Here is an 18,871-nt window from a genome sequence, read left to right as displayed (position 1 = left end):
CATCGAACTTGCTGATCTTAGTCTGTCCCCAAAGACTATCAATGCAAAGAGGTATTACCACACAGGGTAGCATTAAGTAAACAACTCACAACTTAAGCGGATGATAAGGAATATAAAGGAATCATAATTTGTAATGGAAAAGCAAGAAGAGCAGCAACAAAGCATCCTTCCTGGAAACTGTAAGACTGCCAGTTTCAGCACGTGTACATGCCGGACCTGTATAGCGGCCAAGTGCTCAGAGTACTGAACTAGAGTCCTCCAAAAGCTCTAAAAAACATGCTGATTTTAAGTCTGGATTCTGAACATTATTAACCTTTAATAACTTCTGTATCAAATTAGTGGTAAATGCCTTCAGGTAGAGGCAAAAACTGAAATTCTATATACTTGCACCATTGTTCACCCAAGAAAGGATTTTGCAACTGTGGATAAATTCAGTAGGATTCAGTGAGGTTGCCTGCATGTAACCTAACTACAGTTGGCTTAAACAATTTAAAAGGTGGTTTTCTCTCTTAACCACAGTCCAGGGATAAATGGTTGTGGGGTTGGTGCAGCAGTGGCCACACACGGTCAGACCGGTTCCCTCTTTCCTATCTGCCCTCCTCGGCGTATGGGCAGACCTCCGTTCAAGGTCGCAAGATGGCAGCAGTGCCTCCAAACAGCGCTTTTCCCCACACAACCATTTGCAAAACTGGAATGGGTGAGGCTGATTCTCCCCGTGTGTGTCCCTCTCTCTTCTGAATAGGGAGGAAATCTCTCCTATGAAGCACCCCCCCCCAAAGATTGCTTTTTACATCCTTTTGGTACAGATTTGGCCACAAGCCCATACCCATCATGCAGAGGATGGGAAAGCAAGGATTTGGCATTTTCAGCATCCGAAGAGGGAGGTGGCTGCAGCCTGCAAGAAGAAGGTGGGCTGTTGAGTAGGGGTCTAGGAGTGTCTGCCAAAGGGCTTAGGGAGGAGGGCGGAGGAGGTGGCCCTGGCAGAGCTCTGGTGCCTTCCATGCCACCTCCACCCAGAGTGGCTCCATTCTTCTTCCACATAGAATCCTGCTCAAATAAAAGCTTCCGTGGGTAAATATCATCTGTAACCTTTCGCTGCAAACTCAAATACCTAATATACTAATATACTAATACCTGATATAAGTCAGTGAGTCAAAATTATTTGTTCACTATTACATTCCCAGCATCTAGAATAGTTCCTAGCATATAGGAGGAGCTTGTATTCATTTCCTATTGCTGCTATAACAAATTGCCACAAACTTGGTGGGTTAAAATAACACAAATTTGTTATCTTACAGTTCTGGAGGTCAGAAATTCCAAATGGGTTTACAGGGCTAAAATCAGGGTACCGGCAAGATAGCATTCCTTCTGGAGTAGTTGGGGGAAATCCATTTCCTCACCTCTTTCTGCTTCTAGAGGTTGCCCACATTTCTTGGCTTGTAGCTGCCTTCCAGCAATGGCATCACTCTGACATCTTCTGCCATCACATCTTCTCTGATTGCAACCGTCCTGCCTCTCATAAGGATTCCTGTGGTTACACTGGGCCCACCCAGATAATCCAGGATGATTTCCCCATCTCAAGAACCTTAACTTAATCATATCTGCAAGTCACTTTGGCCATGTAAGATAACATATCCACAGGTTCCATGAATTAGGAGGTGGACATCTTTGAGGATGTGCATATCATTCTGTCTACCACAGGGCTCAATAAATATTTGTAGAATTGTTGAATGAACAGTAGAATCTCAGCATTGGAAGTTGCTTTAGACAGCATGTAGTCTAACCTCTTACAAGGTCTAGGAATCTCCTCACTGGCAGATAGTCATTCCATGTCTGCTTGGATACTTCTGGTGCTGGGGGCTCTCCACCTTCCAAATTAACCTTTCCACTGTTGGACAGCTATAGATCTTAGACATTCAGACCTTTCTTCCTTAGGTTACTTCTGCCCTTCTTTCCGGAGAAATCTACACATTGTGTCTTCTATATGACTCTTCTTCCCCAATTTTGGAGGAAAAAAAATGACTTATTGTCTTTATCATTTACAAATCTTTACTTAGCACATCTCCATCTCAGTAACTGGGGTTACAAAAAGATGAAAGACCGCCTCCAATCTTCAAGGCGGTTATTGTGAAAGTGAATCCTACACATAAGAAGTTAAATAACAATACAGTTAAATGAGCTCATCCATGTTAAGTGCTCAGTACTGTGCCTGGCATGTAACAAGTGATCCAAAAATGTTACCTGCTCCTGTTGCTGTTATTACCATTCACAGATGCTCTGGGTCAAATTACTGATGCACCTGGAGTTCGCAGATGCAGCAGTGACTGGAGAAGGCTCAGGGAGGAGGAGGGATGGGAGGAGAGGCAGAATGTAAACAAACTCAGGGCAAAGGGGAAGGAATTCCACGCTGGACAAACACAGAAGGCAGGCGTTCAGAGGCCAGATTAAACAGGTCAAGTTCTAGGAAAATTAGTAGATTTATTAATCTCATGTAGGGTTTATCTTAACTAGCTTGGGCAAAACAGCATGAACTTTATCCAAGTTGTAGATAGCAGCTGTAGATAGCAACTGCCCCGCAGCCTCTCCAAGCTCTCTCCTCCCGAACCCTTCCTGGGACTTGTAGAGACTTAAGCCCCATGGTCTCAAGTCTAGTGATTGCTTCTAGTGGAAAGAACACTTCTTTCGACCTGCCTCTTTGATCCCCAACTCCAGCCTGGAGACCATCTTTAGCTCCTCTTTGCTCTATGCTCCACGGCCAGTAACTAACCCTGTCCCACTCCTCACTCAGCCTTACCCCCTAAAACCTCAAGGAACTGAACACAGACATTGAAGTTGGAGAATAACAAAAGTAAGAGAAGTAGAGGCAAGGTCAGAGCTAGACTGTAGATGTATGGGTGGTCCGTGGAAAGCTGTTTGTTGCATCTGTAATAGTGATAAGCACGAAGTGCTTCAGGCCACCGAGAAAGCAGGGGGCACACCCGTGACAAGCAGAGGACTCAGAAGAAAGAGGAATCAGGAGGAGTTCGCAAGGAGTTCTTCCAACCCTCCACTTGCTCACGCCATCCAGATCTGCCTTCTCCCAACCTTACTTCCTTTTTAAAGAAAGATGGTGGGACAAAGGATGATGAATGATTCTGTGCAATATTTTTCTCTCTGAAAAACACATGAACACACATACAGTATGCTTTGATCTAATAATCTGATTTTCCATTTTGCTGAGACTATCTCATAAAGAGCCTATATCCTCATAGCATCTACAAAAGTACCCAAGACAGGCCAATATGCTCTGTAGTTCCCAATGATTGACAGTAAGCTTTGCCATTTTATTTCTGTTTCATAAGGAATCAGAAAACAAAAGTGGTAAAGGCCAAATAACTCTCCTTGGTAAGACTCTAGTCAGGTGTGACTTTATGGCCAACATTCACTTTAAATGAGATGAAATCAGAATGAGAACTTTGGTCCCTTCTTTAAACCACCAGACTTGCAAAGCCCTAGGGCCAAATCTGGCACATGAAGCCAAGACCAAGTGTTTCCTCCGTACTCATCCAGCAATGAGTTGAGTTGGATGTATTTTTGAGATGATGAAAACAGGAACTTAAAGGAAAACATCAGGGAAAAACTTCTTTCTTTAAAATTTCTTATTAGAGACACGAACATTTCGATTTATACATAAAAGAAGAAAAATACCATTCCTCCTCAAGAAGTAGATCTGTAAACCACTATTTAAAGTAGTTCATGTAGAGAACCTGCAATTTAATAAGATGGGGAAAAGGCTAGCCTAGCATCTCCTATATTTTTTCCTCCCTGTTTACTCAATTATACAAGTACTTCCACAGCAAGACCTCTAATTGTGTAGACTTCAGTGAAACAGAAATGGAACTTGCTGTAAAATAAATTATTGGGTGTAATTAAATTACATACCACTTCCCACACTTTTTTTTCAAATTGCCCATTACTTTATTTATTTATTTATTTATTTTTTAAACATTAAGCCATTTTCAACATGACTTTTTTTTTTTTTTAATTTTTTAATTTTTGGCTGTGTTGGGTCTTCGTTTCTGTGCGAGGGCTTTCTCTAGTTGCGGCGAGCAGGGGCCACTCTTCATCGTGGTACACGGGCCTCTCGCTATCGCGGCCTCTCTTGTTGCAGAGCACAGGCTCCAGACGTGCAGGCTCAGTAGTTGTGGCTCACGGGCCCAGTTGCTCTGCGGCATGTGGGATCTTCCCAGACCAGGGCTCGAACCCGTGTCCCGGGCATTGGCAGGTGGATTCTCAACCACTGCACCACCAGGGAAGCCCGCCCATTACTTTAAATGAAAACATTTTTAGAAAAGAACTGTAAACACTCAAAGCATTTCTCAAGGACCATTCTCCCTTCTTCCTGCTGATACAATGTAGGTATTGTTCCATTTTCCAATATTCTCCTGCTGAAGATCTGAGGAATTTCAAAACTTCATTCACCAGTAAAACTTGAGAGTTCCATTTTCAAATCACTTGATGAGCAGGATCCAGCTTCAGTCCCTCTTTTAGCAGATGAATCCATCTTCATCTCTATTCATGTGACACCATGAGCATTCCCTACCCTTGTGTAGTGCAGTCGCTCGATACACTCTGTCCTCCTGCACTTGACACACAGACAAGTCATCACGCTCCTTCTGGGGCAGCAGGAGAGGTGTTTAGAACACGAGCTTGGGAATCAGGAAACCCCACTGGCTGGAGCATCCTGCACAAGTCACATAAGCTTTCTGAGCCTGAGTTTCCCCATCTGAAATATGGGAAATAGCAAACCTGCCTACTCGCTAGTGTTTTCTGGAGGATCAGATGAAATCACACATATTACAAACACTCCAAATATTACCCAAATAGCAGTTCTGATAACCATTTTTAAAATTGTTTATGTGAGGTGTTTTGCTGTTTTTGTTCCTTAACAGGCATAAAGAAAGAATCCAAAAATCTCATTTTCAGGCTCCAAAATGGGGAAATGGTACTATTTTATTTGTTCTTTTTTAATTATTCTTCTTTCCTGTTAAGATTTTGGTTCTCAATAAAGATGAACCCTTCTGAGAACTGCAGGACCTTTTGCGCCTCAACCCCAGCCCTACTTCCCTGCTATTGCTTCTTATAATCAGAGATAGTGTCTTTAGACAAATTTAAATAGAAAATCCTCATATGCTAACATTTCATGGTTCATGATTCTCCCAGAATTTGGATGATCTGCCTAGTACTAGTTGAAGTAAGAAAAAGTTAGAAAACACTGCTCCTCACATTGTCTCAGAAACTACAGAATCTCTTTGAAATCAATTTTTTTGGATTTTGAAAAGAAATTAAAAATGGATTGTTATCTGTGCTCAGTGCCAGAGAAAGAAAATAGTTTTTTCTTTGCAGTATTTGTGAATTTTAGGGCCAAAAATTAATCTTTGCTGTGACATTTTATTGTTATATAAAGCCTCTTTCTCATAATCCCACTTGAAGCTATATACATTTTTTATGCCATGAAACACACACACTGGTTTGTTTGTTTTTTTAATTTATTTTTTGGCTGCCTTTGGTCTTCATTGCTGCTCATGGGCTTTCTCTAGTTGTGGCGAGCGGGGGCTACTCTTCGTTGTGGTGCACGGGCTTCTCACTGCGGAGGCTTCTCTTGTTGTGGAGCAGGGGCTCTAGGTGCGCGGGCTCAGTAGTTGTGGCTCGCGGGCTCTAGCGCGCAGGCTCAGTAGTTGTGGCGCATGGGCTTAGTTGCTCCGCGGCATGTGGGATCTTCCCGAACCAGGGATTGAACCCGTGTCCCCTGCATTGGCAGGCGGATTCTTAACCACTGTTCCACCAGGGACATCCACACACACACTGTTTAATACAAACGAGAACTAGGAAAACACTCCCAAAATGACCTACTACTTCCCTCTCTTTCCCAGGGGAGGTTTTGTTTTGTGGTCCCCAAAAGGATTTTAAAAATCAACACTGTCTACTCAAGGAGGGGCAGTAGAGGATCTGATGACTGCCCCCCCCCCCACACACACACACACATAACAGTAAGAGGATGCTGATGAGGAAATGTAGCTTTGTATCAGGGCACTGAGGTCAGTCCTCAGCCCAGCCCTGCACAGCAGTGGAAGCTCAGATACATCCCAATCCAGTGGTACAACAGAACTTTAGTTGCATCATTTCTATCAGGGTTGCAGCAAGGATCCAGTAAGATCATATCTGTAGAAATGCTGCCAGAGCTGTAAAGCACTGTTTAAGTGTCAGCTTCACATTATGACATGATCTGCTTGTGACAGGGCCACTGGTCCCGTAACCAGGAGCAGACGTTATGCTGACATCAAAGCAGGATGAAGAACGAATTTAATGCCTTATGATTGGTGAACCATCTATGAAGCTATGTTGTTTTGATCTTGCCCACCACAAATTCAATAATTCAAGGCACTGGGAGCGACAAAACATCCATATCTCAAGGTGAAGATAATAGGACCTCTGATCCAAAAGGAAAACACAAACACACACCAATTAGCTGCTCTTCCTACAAAGAATACCAGAATCCAGCCTTGCAAAAGTAGTTGCTTGCCTACAGATCCACGCAGGGAAGTAAAGTTGAATGCAGGTTGCTTTTACTCTCCTTACGGCTCTGGCTTGACTGGGGATGAGGGATAGAGACCAAAACCAATCTGTAGTCCAAATCCAGCTTCCCCATAAAGCCACCAATCCTACCCTGAGGTTCTAAATGTGTTCAACAGGATTCTAGATTTCTCACCATCGACTACCAACATATTATCAAATACCTAGCACACAAAAAAATGTGGCAACCTGAGTTGGGTTTTGGGGGCTAGTGGTTTTGCTGCAGGCTTTCCTACCTTCACCAGCATTAACAGCGTCATTGCAGGCTGTGTCTGGGTTCCAGACTAGTGAGCCACAAATGGCACTTACATAAATCTGTGCCTGTTTTCATACTACCTCTCTTTGTAAGTTTCTTCATATTTGGTATGCCGCTTCATGCCCCCAAAGCCTAGTTTTACACTGCAGAAAGTCTTCTATGTCTCACTGTACCCACAAAGCCTAACCCCGCATGCAGACTTACAGGCAACAAAGGGCTGAGTTGATGGAGCAGCAACAAGGTAAAAGGCTGCAACCCCCAGAGGCACCCACAGGTACCCAGGGTGGAACTCGGTTGTTAGTGGGTTGTGTTTTCTCCAAGAATGCCTCACAGAAGATGCAGCTACAGTGGAACCGGATATAAACACCTTATCAGCCATTTCTCCGAGAAGCTTATCTAACATTTTGCACCTTATATAACTGACATTCTGAAATTAATGCCTCTTATGCAGAACACACCTAGCATTTGAAAAGAAAAGAGATAAGAATTAGGGCCCCCGGAGGCTGTATGACATCTTTTCACCAAAACCAGAAGTGTTTGCCTTTCACTGGTTGTTTGATGTATGTGTGTGTGTTTAAGATGTCAGATAAATTTTATCTACAAAAGATCAACTGTGAAGTCTATTGAGCATCACTGGAAAATAACACCCTGCAATCAAACATCCCATTCACCGGGGTTTTCATGTCAGTGAGTGCAGTGCAGCACTTTCCTGAGGGAGAGTTTTTGACGGTTGCATCTATGCTCCAGAAACCTGTTCACTATCAATGCATTCATGGAAATGAAGCTGGGGCTTATCTGAAGCATTTGGGCAAACAGAACAGAAGACTGTGAATAAGAGCTGTGGATAAAAGCAGGTCAGACTCAAGAAGCCAAATAAAGGTCAGAAAGGCCCTTTTATAACCTGGTGCATTGTTTTATGAATTCAGATTAACCCTGATCAAACTCCCAAGACATGATAGCCAGGTACAAGAAAGATCTGTTACAGTTTGGTCTATAAGGTGGGTGTAAGTCTGATAATTCAACAATAATATTAAAAATTGAGAGAAAAGACCGCATGGTTTCCTCTTAACATTACCTGAATATATTCAATAACTGTTTGACAAGCAATAAGCAGAGTCTGATTAAACGATTCTTTTCCAGCAAAGCCTATTGAGCCTCTTTCTATGTAGCTGCATCTTAGGCAAACATATTAATTGCTTCAAATAGGTGCCTGTCTCAGGTGGGCTTCCCTAGAAGCAGAGGCTAAGATGGGGATTCTTTGCAAGTGTGTTATTAGGTGTGCTTTTGCGAGACAGGGAGAGATGCAGGATAGGGCAGGGGGAGAAGCCAGCTGGATATTAGCTTCAACTTGATCTCAAGGGGACCACTGGGGAACAACTTATACCAGAGTCATCCCAGCTTGAGGGAGGGACCAGACTCCTGTGTGCTCTTAGCAGCAGCTGGGGGATGGGTGTACCAGCCAGGTGTGCAGTAAGACACTAACAGATCCACTATGGTAGCTAAGCTGATGGGACTAAATCTCTAGGAGCCAGACTGTGTGGTAGGAGATGTGGTTCTCATCCCAACCCTGGCCTCACTAAGGACATGATGATATGGCCACGGGCCCCTCACATGGCCACTGCAACTACCAATTTCCTCATCTGTAAAATGGGAGAGCGGGTGTGGTAGAGTTGGATTAGACGATCCCTGCACAATGTGAAATGCAATGATTTCAGTAAGGGAAGTGTGGGGAGGCTCACCGAGGAATAGTGGATTTTTTTTCTATTCATGGAAAGGAGTTAATTAATGTAAATGTGTCCCTGAATAATTAGTCCATTGAATACTCTTCCCTCACCTGGAATAGCTCTGGATACACAGGCAAATCTAGGAAGACAAGCAATAAAGTTGCCCTGAAGGCGTATGTTCTAAAAAAGGATGGCAAGGCTCTGTTTTCAAACAAAGTGCTTTTGTGGCAGTTTACCTAAAGGGAGCATTAATCCAACCAGGCAACCTCATTTAACTGACTCCTGTATCAAAGCAAATTAGAGGCAAGAGGCTGGAGTAAAGCATGAGCCAGAGGCTGTCCCTGAAAAACTACACAGCCTCTAGGGAGAGCAGTTTGGAAACATCTATCAAAATTATAAATACATTTATTCTTTGCCTGCACAGCACACTCTCTGGGAATTTATCCTACAGGTATATACGTGTGGAATGACATTTATATGAGTTTATTCATTGTGCTACTTTTTCAAAAATAGTCCAAGATTGGGAACAACTCAATGGTCCATCAATAAAGAACTAGTTAAAAACAATAACAACTATGGTACCTTCCATACAGTGGAATACTGTGTAACCCAAGAACATCTGTACAGATACAGAAGATTCTCCTGGATATATTGATAAGTGAAAAAACAAAAGGAAGAACAGTATTATCAGATTAGTATGTATATTATAAACACATATGCATATATAATATGTTTGCTTCTTTCTGTGTAATGGAGGTAATAAGATCATATAGTTATACTCAAGTGTATCCATAGATATCTAGAAGTCAGTTTTTGTGTATCTGGAAAGATACCCAAAAAAAAACTTCTATGAGTGGTTATCTCTAAGGGATGAGGGAGTGAGAAAATGGGATGGATAGAGACATAGGTGGGAGTGAAAAATCTCACCAATGCCTTTTCACAGATTTTCTTTCTGGATTTTTTCCCCAACCATCATGGGCTTTTCTGTAAGGAAAATGGAGGATCTGTTTGATTAAAAAATAAAATGAAAATTTAAAAGGCAGGCATCAATCAAAGCTGGTCATTCCAACTTCCTTTATTTCATGCTTTCATTCAGGGATTGGCAAACTGAGACTGTTGGTTAAGTAGTGAGACAATATGGCTCACAATGCTGAAAATGTTTACTATCTGGCCCTTTCCAGAAAGTTTGCCAAGTCCAGCTGTAAATCATGGAGTTGTTTGTAAAATAACTCTACTCCTTCTATCAGTGAGCTTCAAGTACTTCTATCAGTTTTGTCTTCTTTACATCAGCTTTTCTGACCACAGAGAGTTATGCACCAAGGAAAAAGGCAAGATACTGCACCCGTTACAAAGAGCATGAACTCTGGGGACAGACAGCCCAGGTTTAAATCTGGGCTTTGTCCCTCACTACTATGTGACCTTGGGCAACTAACTTCTTGAACTCAGTATGGTTTTCATCTGCAAAAGCTGGGTAATAATGGTACCTCCTTCACAGAGTCGTTTGGAAGGTCAAGTATGTTAATGCTGGCAAGAAGTTTAGTACAATGCCTGTTAGTATTATCATCTAATATTTTGATTTTTTATAAACAGGGTGATGACCAGTTAAATGTGTTTGAAGAAGACACCATGGGAGGTGAGTTTTCTTTACTGATCAAACCAAAGTTGTCATTTTAGTAGCTCTGAGCATGTCTTTTTTATTAAACACCACTAAGAGATAATAAACTACCAACAGCATGTACTTTTCCCTTAGCCAGGGAACATGATTAAGATTGGGACTCTTTGGATCTCTCCCCTCTTGGTCCATGTAAAGAATCAAAAGGACGCCTTACTAAGAGATGCATTTCCTCACTGCCCAGAGAACATGAGCCCCAAGATGCTCAGTGAAGAGAGGATGCTCTGGTTAAAATGTTTGGAAAACACAATACCCAATCCCCTTTGGAAGATTCACATATATAGGAGCACAGCAGGACTCCCACATGTCCTGTAGGAAAGAGAGCTGGCTATCTTTAACTCACCATTCTTCAAATTTATTGGAACACAAAAGTCTTTTTCCTGCATCGTGGTTACTACTCTGCAGTGTACCATTGGGATGCAACCTAAGAAACACCCAAATTACACTGCTTCATAATTTTGTCATGTTAAAAGTCTTGCCAAAACTAAAAAAAATCCAACCATAATTAGCTACACATGGAACTGAAAATAGATAAAATTATGTGAATTTGAGTTTGTCCAAAAAAAAGATGTCTTATGATTGCCCTAGAAAAAATACCTTTTATCATTTCCACTCTGTAATAACTGTTGTTATAATTATGGTCCATGGAAATATATTTACATTGACTGGGAGCATATACAAGTAAGTGAATTGGTTTCTAAATAACCCCAGCTCTAATCCTGCTGACCCATGAGCATGAGGCAGTAGATAAAGTGTCATTTGATGATAATGGCAAGAGCAGTATGTAAAAATTGCAGTCACCAAATGACATAATGGTGATTCATGAGGAAAAGGCACATAAACATGAGCCTAGTGCAAATAATCAACTCAGTCCCAACTGGATGGGGATTGATTGATTGCTGAATAAAATTTCCTTTTTTCCTGGTTATAAAATTAACACACATTCATGTGGAAATTTTTTTAAGGTAGAAAATAAGAGCCATCTAAGACCTTATGGCCTCTAAATAATCATGGGTAACATTCTGGTTTATTTTATTGCAGTGTATTGCCTATATACCTATTTTTACATAGTTGTGAATACACGTGTATATACAAACATTATCTCCAATATTTTGTACCTATCATAACATAAGCATGTTCCCATGTCATTGAAAACTCTCTATAAACTTAATTTGTAATGACCACGTTGTATGAATGTACCATCATTTTATGAATGTACCATCATAAATTTTTTAAAATAACTAGTAATTTTTAGAAAATAACTATTTTTTTAAAACTGGAATTAGATAACCATACTACTATTAATACTAATACTAACAGTAATAACCACTTTCCTAGATTGCAAATACATTAAATGTTGCTCAGCTTCATAAAAGTAAACTAGAAGAAAAAAGTAAACTAGAAGTATGGAGAACATGAGATGACCATTTGGCTCCATGTGTTAAAAGCATCAATCTATCTGCCTTTAACAGAAAGCTCCAGATAATACTCGATTTTTCCAGTCACCATGGGCTACTCTGTAAAGAGACTGAAGCATCTGTTTGATTGCAGAGAACAATAACAAAAAATCCTTTCGTGTGAAAACCAAATGGTTCCAAAGACCCCCAAGTTCACCTCTTTCCTCTGTTTCCAGCTCTATTTCCTTTGTCTCCTTCTTCTTCTACCCCAACTCAATTCTTCATGCCCCATTCCCCCCCCCCCCCTCTCTCTCTCTCTCTCTCTCTCTCTCTGTCTCTATCTCTCTCTGGTAGAGTTGGGCCTTTCACTCAACTAATAGTGGATTCCTACAAAAATGTAGCATTGTGTATATAAATGAACCACTTCATGACTACCTACTACGTCACATGACAACTGGAAATCTTTTAGGGCTCCACAAACTCTGCAGAGTTTCGCACTTTGCCAAAAATCCCTAATCATTCCTTTGCCTTAAAGCAGTGGTTCCCAAGATTCAGTTCTCAGTCACCACCTTCATGACTTTTGTTTTATCTCTATGCTATCTATTCTATATATATTATATAGAATACTGTATACTATAATACATAATGTAATAGTATATATTATACTATACTATATACTATATAATACTATATACTATATAGTATAAAACCAGGGTTTCAATACAGTTTTTCTTTCTGTATAACTTAGATTATTCTTATTTTAAAGGTTTCATGGAAGATTTGAGAAAGTGTAAAATTATTTTCCTGATTGGTGAGTAACAGCCCTCAAATTTTCAAATGTAATTGCTAATAATAACAATGTGGTAAGGAAAAAAGACTACTCATTTCTCAACCTGTTTTGAAGTCTTGGCCCTTTTTTAGTCAAGATTACACCCCCCGAGGCTTCCAGATCATTCCTTTCATTTATACAGTTTTATATTACTTTGGCTTTGTATCTTTTCAGCATAGACAAAGCAGGACTCTAAGGAATATCAAACTCCTGAGTTTAGCTCTATGATAATAAAATGCATTATAATCCCACGGGAAAAGGATGCCTATGTCTGTTAAAATCGATAATAAAATGCATTATAATCCCACGGGAAAAGGATGCCTATGTCTGTTAAAATCTAACACCTTTTCTCTTTGAACTATGACCTGCTCCTCCCTAAACTAAATACATCAGTAACCACATATTCAAGTGTACCTCAATAACCATAGCCTGCATTCCATACAGCTAACAAAAAAGCAATCTCGTTTGTTTTATGCCTTAGTACAAAGAAACTCATTGGGAAACAAATTGTGGGATAAAATTCATTTGGGGTTAACCAGTATTTTCTGAGCACCTATTATGTTCCAAGTTATCTCCTTTAATCCTTACACAATCTTATAGGTTGGCGGTCCATCCCTATTACATATCTATTACACAGACAAGAAAAGTGAGCCTCAGAAGGTTAAGCAACTTGTCCAAGGTCAGAAAGCTTATTAGTATGAGAACCAGATTTCCAGTTTTTCTCTTGGGAATAAATGGGACTAGTTACGCAGCGGTTAAAATTACATAGAATAGGACAAAATATCATCAGATCACCCCCCCAAAACTTAGTGCTTTTCCCTCTAGCTAGTCAAGTCTATAGAAAAGTTAATACACTCACTTAATACTGTACATTTTTCAGAAAATACCTATTTATATTCAGAAATAATGAAAAGGTCCACACCTCCTCAGTGAGTGGGAAAAAGAATGGTTGTCAGCACCCTAGAAATATACTCAGATATACTTAGAATCTTGCACCCTAAAGTCAGGATTCTTCCTTGGAAATCTCTCAGTAAACCTCTGTCATTGTCAGATGAAGAAACTGAGTCACAGAGAATTTAAAGGGTTTGAGGCAGGTCATTCAAACAACTGGTGGCAGAGAGGAGACCAGGGTCCATGGCTGTGGTTCCCCATTTCCGGGCCCTCCTCACCCCACCACTGAGTTATGTGGGTTGTCACCCTAGACGGTCACAACCACATTTAATCATCCACCAACTACTTACTGGATATTGGACCCATGCTGGGCAGTGAGCAGGGATCAGAGAGTTTCCATCTTAGAGGAAAAGGAGAACTAATCAAATTATTATCACAAACCTTGAAAAGCATGGGGAAGGAAACAAAGAGCTGAAACAGCGAACAAGCAGGGTGAAGTGTTTGGGGTAAACATGGGTGATCAGGGAAGGCCCTGTGAAGGTGACATTGAAGCAGGGAACTAAAGGAAAAGATGGATGACTGAAGGGATTAGTGGGAGGTGAGAGGAAGATGAATTCTAGCCAAAGTGAACAGCGTGTCTAAGCAGTGAGAATTCTTGAGCTCAGCTGAGTTCTGTTCCTGACCTGCTTGTCTCTAGTTGACCTTAGCCTTGGGAAGTGGATGGACTATTGCCGCACTTAGTTTACATTCTTTTCAGAAAGTAAAAGTACATTATGTCTACTCTTTACAGAAAAGAAACTCATCACCATAATTTCAAAGAAAATTCCCCAATCCACACAAATTTTAATCCATTATCTTGGCATCTAGACTATACACAATAAATTATACTTTCTGTCTAGCTTTTATCTTAGAGGCCAAATTAGGAAAAGGGGAGACTCTTTAAACTTGAAGTTCAGGAATCCAAAGAATGAGGCTTTATTATCACATAGCAATCTGTGTTTTTAATAATGTGCTCCAAAGAAAAGCTTTTTAAAATAGTACAGCATGTTTTGTGGTTGTTGTTATTGTCTCTAAGAATAATATTATTTCAGATTTACCCGTTGTTTGGCACCATACTTGAATTTTGAGTGTATTTTCAAATATTGCTTCTATCTAGCCAAGCCTAAAGATCTCAGCTCACCTGTTACTAAGCCCTGTGCCCTTCAGAAGGTGAAATAGCACAATATAAAATCTGGCATCAGGACTTCCCTGGTGATCCAGTGGTTGAGATACCGCGCTTCCGATGCAGGGGATGCGGGTTTGATCCTTGGTCGGGGAACTAAGATCCCACATGCCATGCAGTGCGGCCAAGAAAAAAAAAAGTCTGGCACCAGACAAACCTTAAGACCCTCCAGGGTCCACAGACCACACTAAAAACTGCTGCTGTGAATAAAGGTTTTCTTTTTTTTATATCAACCAGACTCTCCTGTACTTCAACTTGTTAGTCAGTCACTGTTCTAGAAAAGAAAGATTTCAGCTTACTGTTTGGGCCATGTACAAAGGAATTGCAATAAGAAGAAAAATGATAGTTCTTCTTCTAGGCTATTTACTGGATTCTGCTTGAAAACTAAGGCTTTAGTTCTAAATATACTTAAGCCTTGAACAACATGGGTTTGAACTGTGCGGGTCCACTCATATGCTGATTTTTTAAAATAATAAGTACTACAGTACTACCCGGTCCATGTTGGTTAAATCCACGGATTCAGAACCATGTATCAGCAGGAACCAAGTATTCAGAGAGCTGGCTATAAGTCATACATGGATTTTCGATTGCAGGGAGGGTTAGCACCCCTAAGCCCCGCATTGTTCAAGGATCAACTGTACTTTCTCGACAGATGGCAGGATGGTATTTTGAGGCTGTATTATTGCAGGTCAATTTGAAGCTCATAAAAATACTCGGGATGTCATCGACACACCCATAGCAGTTTTGATGAGCTTTAATCAACAACAGTCAGCTGATTTCAGTAAAGTAAGTGTGGTTTTGTCTATATGAGAAGATGGCTGAATTTTTCGTTTTTCAAATTATTGTCCTGACAGCTACCAAGACAAGTAGGGTTGTAGTATTAGCCAGAAGCTAGGTTGACATCTTCACGGTTAGTCGTAAGATAATAATATTAATATTCCTAAAGTATCCTGGTTTAAAGTCTCCTGGTTCCCTTTTGTCCACAGAAGGGTCCACCTCCTTAGTCTGGCCTCCAAAGCTCTCTCCCTACTGGCCTCAATGTGTCTTCCCCTTTTCCCACACAGGAGTCTTCAGCCCCAACCTCACCTGCACCATTATTAACTCTTGAACTTTCCTCCGCTTTTGCCAGTCCTCTCACCTGAAATGTCTTTTCCCCTGACTAATCATGCCCCAAGGTCAGGTTTAATTCTTAGGTCTCTGTGCGGTCTTCTCTGATCTCCAGCCTTCCTCCTCTGTGCTTCTCCATCCCTGTGTCTGCATCACTCATTCAGATGTCCCAGAATGACTAGAACAACAAATATTTGCTGGAATAATGAATTCTTTAGGAAGCAGTGTGGTCAGTTTCCATAACAACTGAAATAGCAATTGGAATTCCTGGACCAGAACTGATAAGCAGGTTGCTGCTGCTGTAGCTGCTTCTGGCAGGATGGTTTTCAGGTTAATTATGAACCTAACCAGACACCTCTTACTCCATGTGGCTGCTGCCTTCTCACGGAGAACAAGCCGCACCAACTCCTCCCCATCCCAAGCTGCTGCTATTTCCTGCTCATTTGCAAAATAGTTTTAAGTGGGGACAAATAATTGCATTGACTGCCATCTGAGTCGAAAAAATGTTCAGAGAAAGTGTACCGTCTGGATCAAAGGGAAAAGTAACAAGGATGGACCTAGTTGGCCCTTTGAATGTTGTTGTGAAAATTATTGCCTCTCTGTTCATGAAGAAGGCAGCTCAATAGCTATTTATAGAGAAATGCCTTCCAAAGAACAGATAAGAGATCTCACAGGATAGGGCCTGGTGATCAAAAGGATTGAAAAGGTTTCTATCTTTTCACAAACAAGATATGAGAACTGTGCTGGGGACTTCCCTGGTGGTGCAGTGGTTACGAATCCGCCTGCCAATGCAGGGGACACGGGTTTGAGCCCTGGTCCGGGAAGATCCCACATGCCGCGGAGCAACTAAGCCCGTGCGTCACAACTACCAAGCCTGTGCTCTAGAGCCCGCGAGTCACAACTACTGAGCCTGTGTGCCACAACTACTGAAGCCCATGCGCCTAGAGCCCGTGCTCCACAACAAGAGAAGCCACCACAATGAGAAGCCCGCGCACCACAACGAAGAGTAGCCCCCGCTCGCTGCAACTAGAAAAAGCCCACACACAGCAATGAAGACCCAACGCAGCCAAAAACTAATTAATTGATTAATTTAAAAAAAAAAAAAGAAGAACTTTGCTGATGTACAAGACTGGGACGCAATCGTTGCCGAAAACAGAAAATTATTTGGAAAATGCAAAAATATCTTGAAGAGCCTCGTGACATCCCATTAACAGGCTCCTACAGTTTTTCACAACCTTTTCTGGTACATTTCTTTCCTTTTTTCTTTTTTTAAATCTCTTGATCATTATCTTGCTATTATCCAATCTATTTTGGCTTCTTTTTCCCTTCTCTGCTTTTCATGGCCTGCCTAACCCCCAAATGTAACATAACCTGAATTCCCATTAATTCCTATCCAAAGCCTTGGTAGAAGTTCTTCAGTTTGGAAAATCATCTGACTTTATAGGAGAAGTGTGAGACCAATGGCATAATGATCAAGACATGATTCAATGGCTGTAGCTTTCAGTGTAGCAGGAACACTGAGGGCCTTGTGTACCTTGGCATTGGTGCTGATCCACCGCTTTTAAGTAGTAAGTTTTGGGAGGTACTTGTATAATATTTTGTGTTATTCTGTGCATTTTTTCACCACCGCACAACTAGTCCTATTTATTTCCTGGAAGAAAACTAAAGAAATGAGAATTTTTGCTTAAAACCCAGTATCTCAATGCCTGTCATTATTTTATTAAGGTCTATTGTCATTTCATAGTTGCCCTGTTATTAAAGAACTATGAATAAATCTAATTTTTAGAGAGTATTTCCTTGGAGATCAGGTTAAACATTTTTGGTGGAATTGACTCATGTATTTGGTCAAATTACAAATGAAAACGAAATCTGATTGTTTTAACTTGATGTAGCTATGATAGAAGGCAATGTTTATTGAACACTTACACAGCAGGCACTGTACAAAATGCTTTATAATGTTATCTTACTTGACGCTTGTATCTGCTCTATGGAGTATTATCACCATCCTATTTTTCAAGTAAGATGTCAGAGAGTTAAGTAATTTACTAGTCAATGATGGATCTGGGGCTTGAAAACTTGGATTTTATCATTAGCAAAGATGCTGCCAGTTGTTTTCCTTGAAGTGACAGGCTTACTTTATTACTTTTCAAGAAAATGTTTGCCAGATACTCAAGTCTGAAAAGCCATAGTTTTATCTGTTGTTCAGTCTTTCAGAAGGTAAAAATGGTGTTCAACTAAAAAGCAGCTAGTTCAACAACTCAAACGATCACACAGTGCTTTTCTTGAGAAAACCATTAAATGTACCTGGCTGTGCTGAAGTGCCTTACGCATCTTCCCATTTTGTCTCACAAAATGTTACAATAATATGTACTTAAGGTTAAAATTAAACTTTTTCATTGCTTCACCAAGAGCATTCTTAAGTAACAATGGCATTGTTTTTTTTTTTCTTTCTTTCTTTCTTTCTTTTTTTTTCTGTGAGTTCATGGTGGTGAAGAATACTAGAATAATTGGCTTTGATTGGCACCGCAGGTTTACAGCCATTGCTTTTGCACCATCAGTGAAAAGCAAATAACCTCTTAGTATTGTAATGAAAATAGGGAGCCGGAGTCTGTGGACCACACTGTGAGAACCCTAGGGTTAATTGGATTTGGGGGTGTGTTGTTGGGCAGCTATATGAAACCCCAGACTTAGCGTTTGGGGATCTTGGAGGGAAAAAGTCCCTTGTGCCTTGTTTTCACTTGTCCTTTCAAAAACAAATAACCGGACTTCCCTGGTGGCACAGTGGTTAAGAATCTGCCTGCCAATGCAGGGGACACAGGTTCGATCCCTGGTCCAGGAAGATCCCACATGCTGCAGAGCAACTAAACCCATGTGCCACAACTACTGAGCCCACGCGCCTAGATCCTGTGCTCTGCAACAAGAGAAGCCACCGCAATGAGAAGCCCGTGCACCGCAATGAAGAGTAGCCCCCGCTCGCCGCAACTAGAGAAAACCCGAGCGCAGCAACAAAGACCCAAAGCAGCCAAAAATTAATTAATTAATTAATTTTTTTAAAAAAAACAACCTCACAAATGTGAGGAAGCAGTTAGGGGAAAGGGGTGGATCTACTAAAAGTCCCTGTTTCCCTGGGCTCCTGTGGGCCTGGAAAAGTTCTGAACGTT

At 41.0% G+C, this 18,871-nt stretch overlaps 1 protein-coding gene across 2 annotated transcripts in view; it reads left to right on the top strand.

The window, feature by feature from the left end:
* Positions 1–18,871, top strand: part of AK5 (adenylate kinase 5) — a 248,648-nt gene that overhangs the window by 174,109 nt on the left and 55,668 nt on the right. For both annotated transcript variants that reach the window (XM_061186427.1, XM_061186428.1), the window contains exons 9-10: positions 10,183–10,225; positions 12,428–12,472. In XM_061186427.1, coding sequence (XP_061042410.1) covers positions 10,183–10,225; positions 12,428–12,472 — 88 coding nt within the window. The remainder of the gene's footprint in view (positions 1–10,182; positions 10,226–12,427; positions 12,473–18,871) is intronic.

This window comes from Eubalaena glacialis, chromosome 3 (genome assembly GCF_028564815.1).
Source record: "Eubalaena glacialis isolate mEubGla1 chromosome 3, mEubGla1.1.hap2.+ XY, whole genome shotgun sequence".
Classification (NCBI taxonomy): Eukaryota; Metazoa; Chordata; class Mammalia; order Artiodactyla; family Balaenidae; genus Eubalaena; species Eubalaena glacialis.
This window is presented reverse-complemented; position numbering and strand designations above follow the sequence as displayed.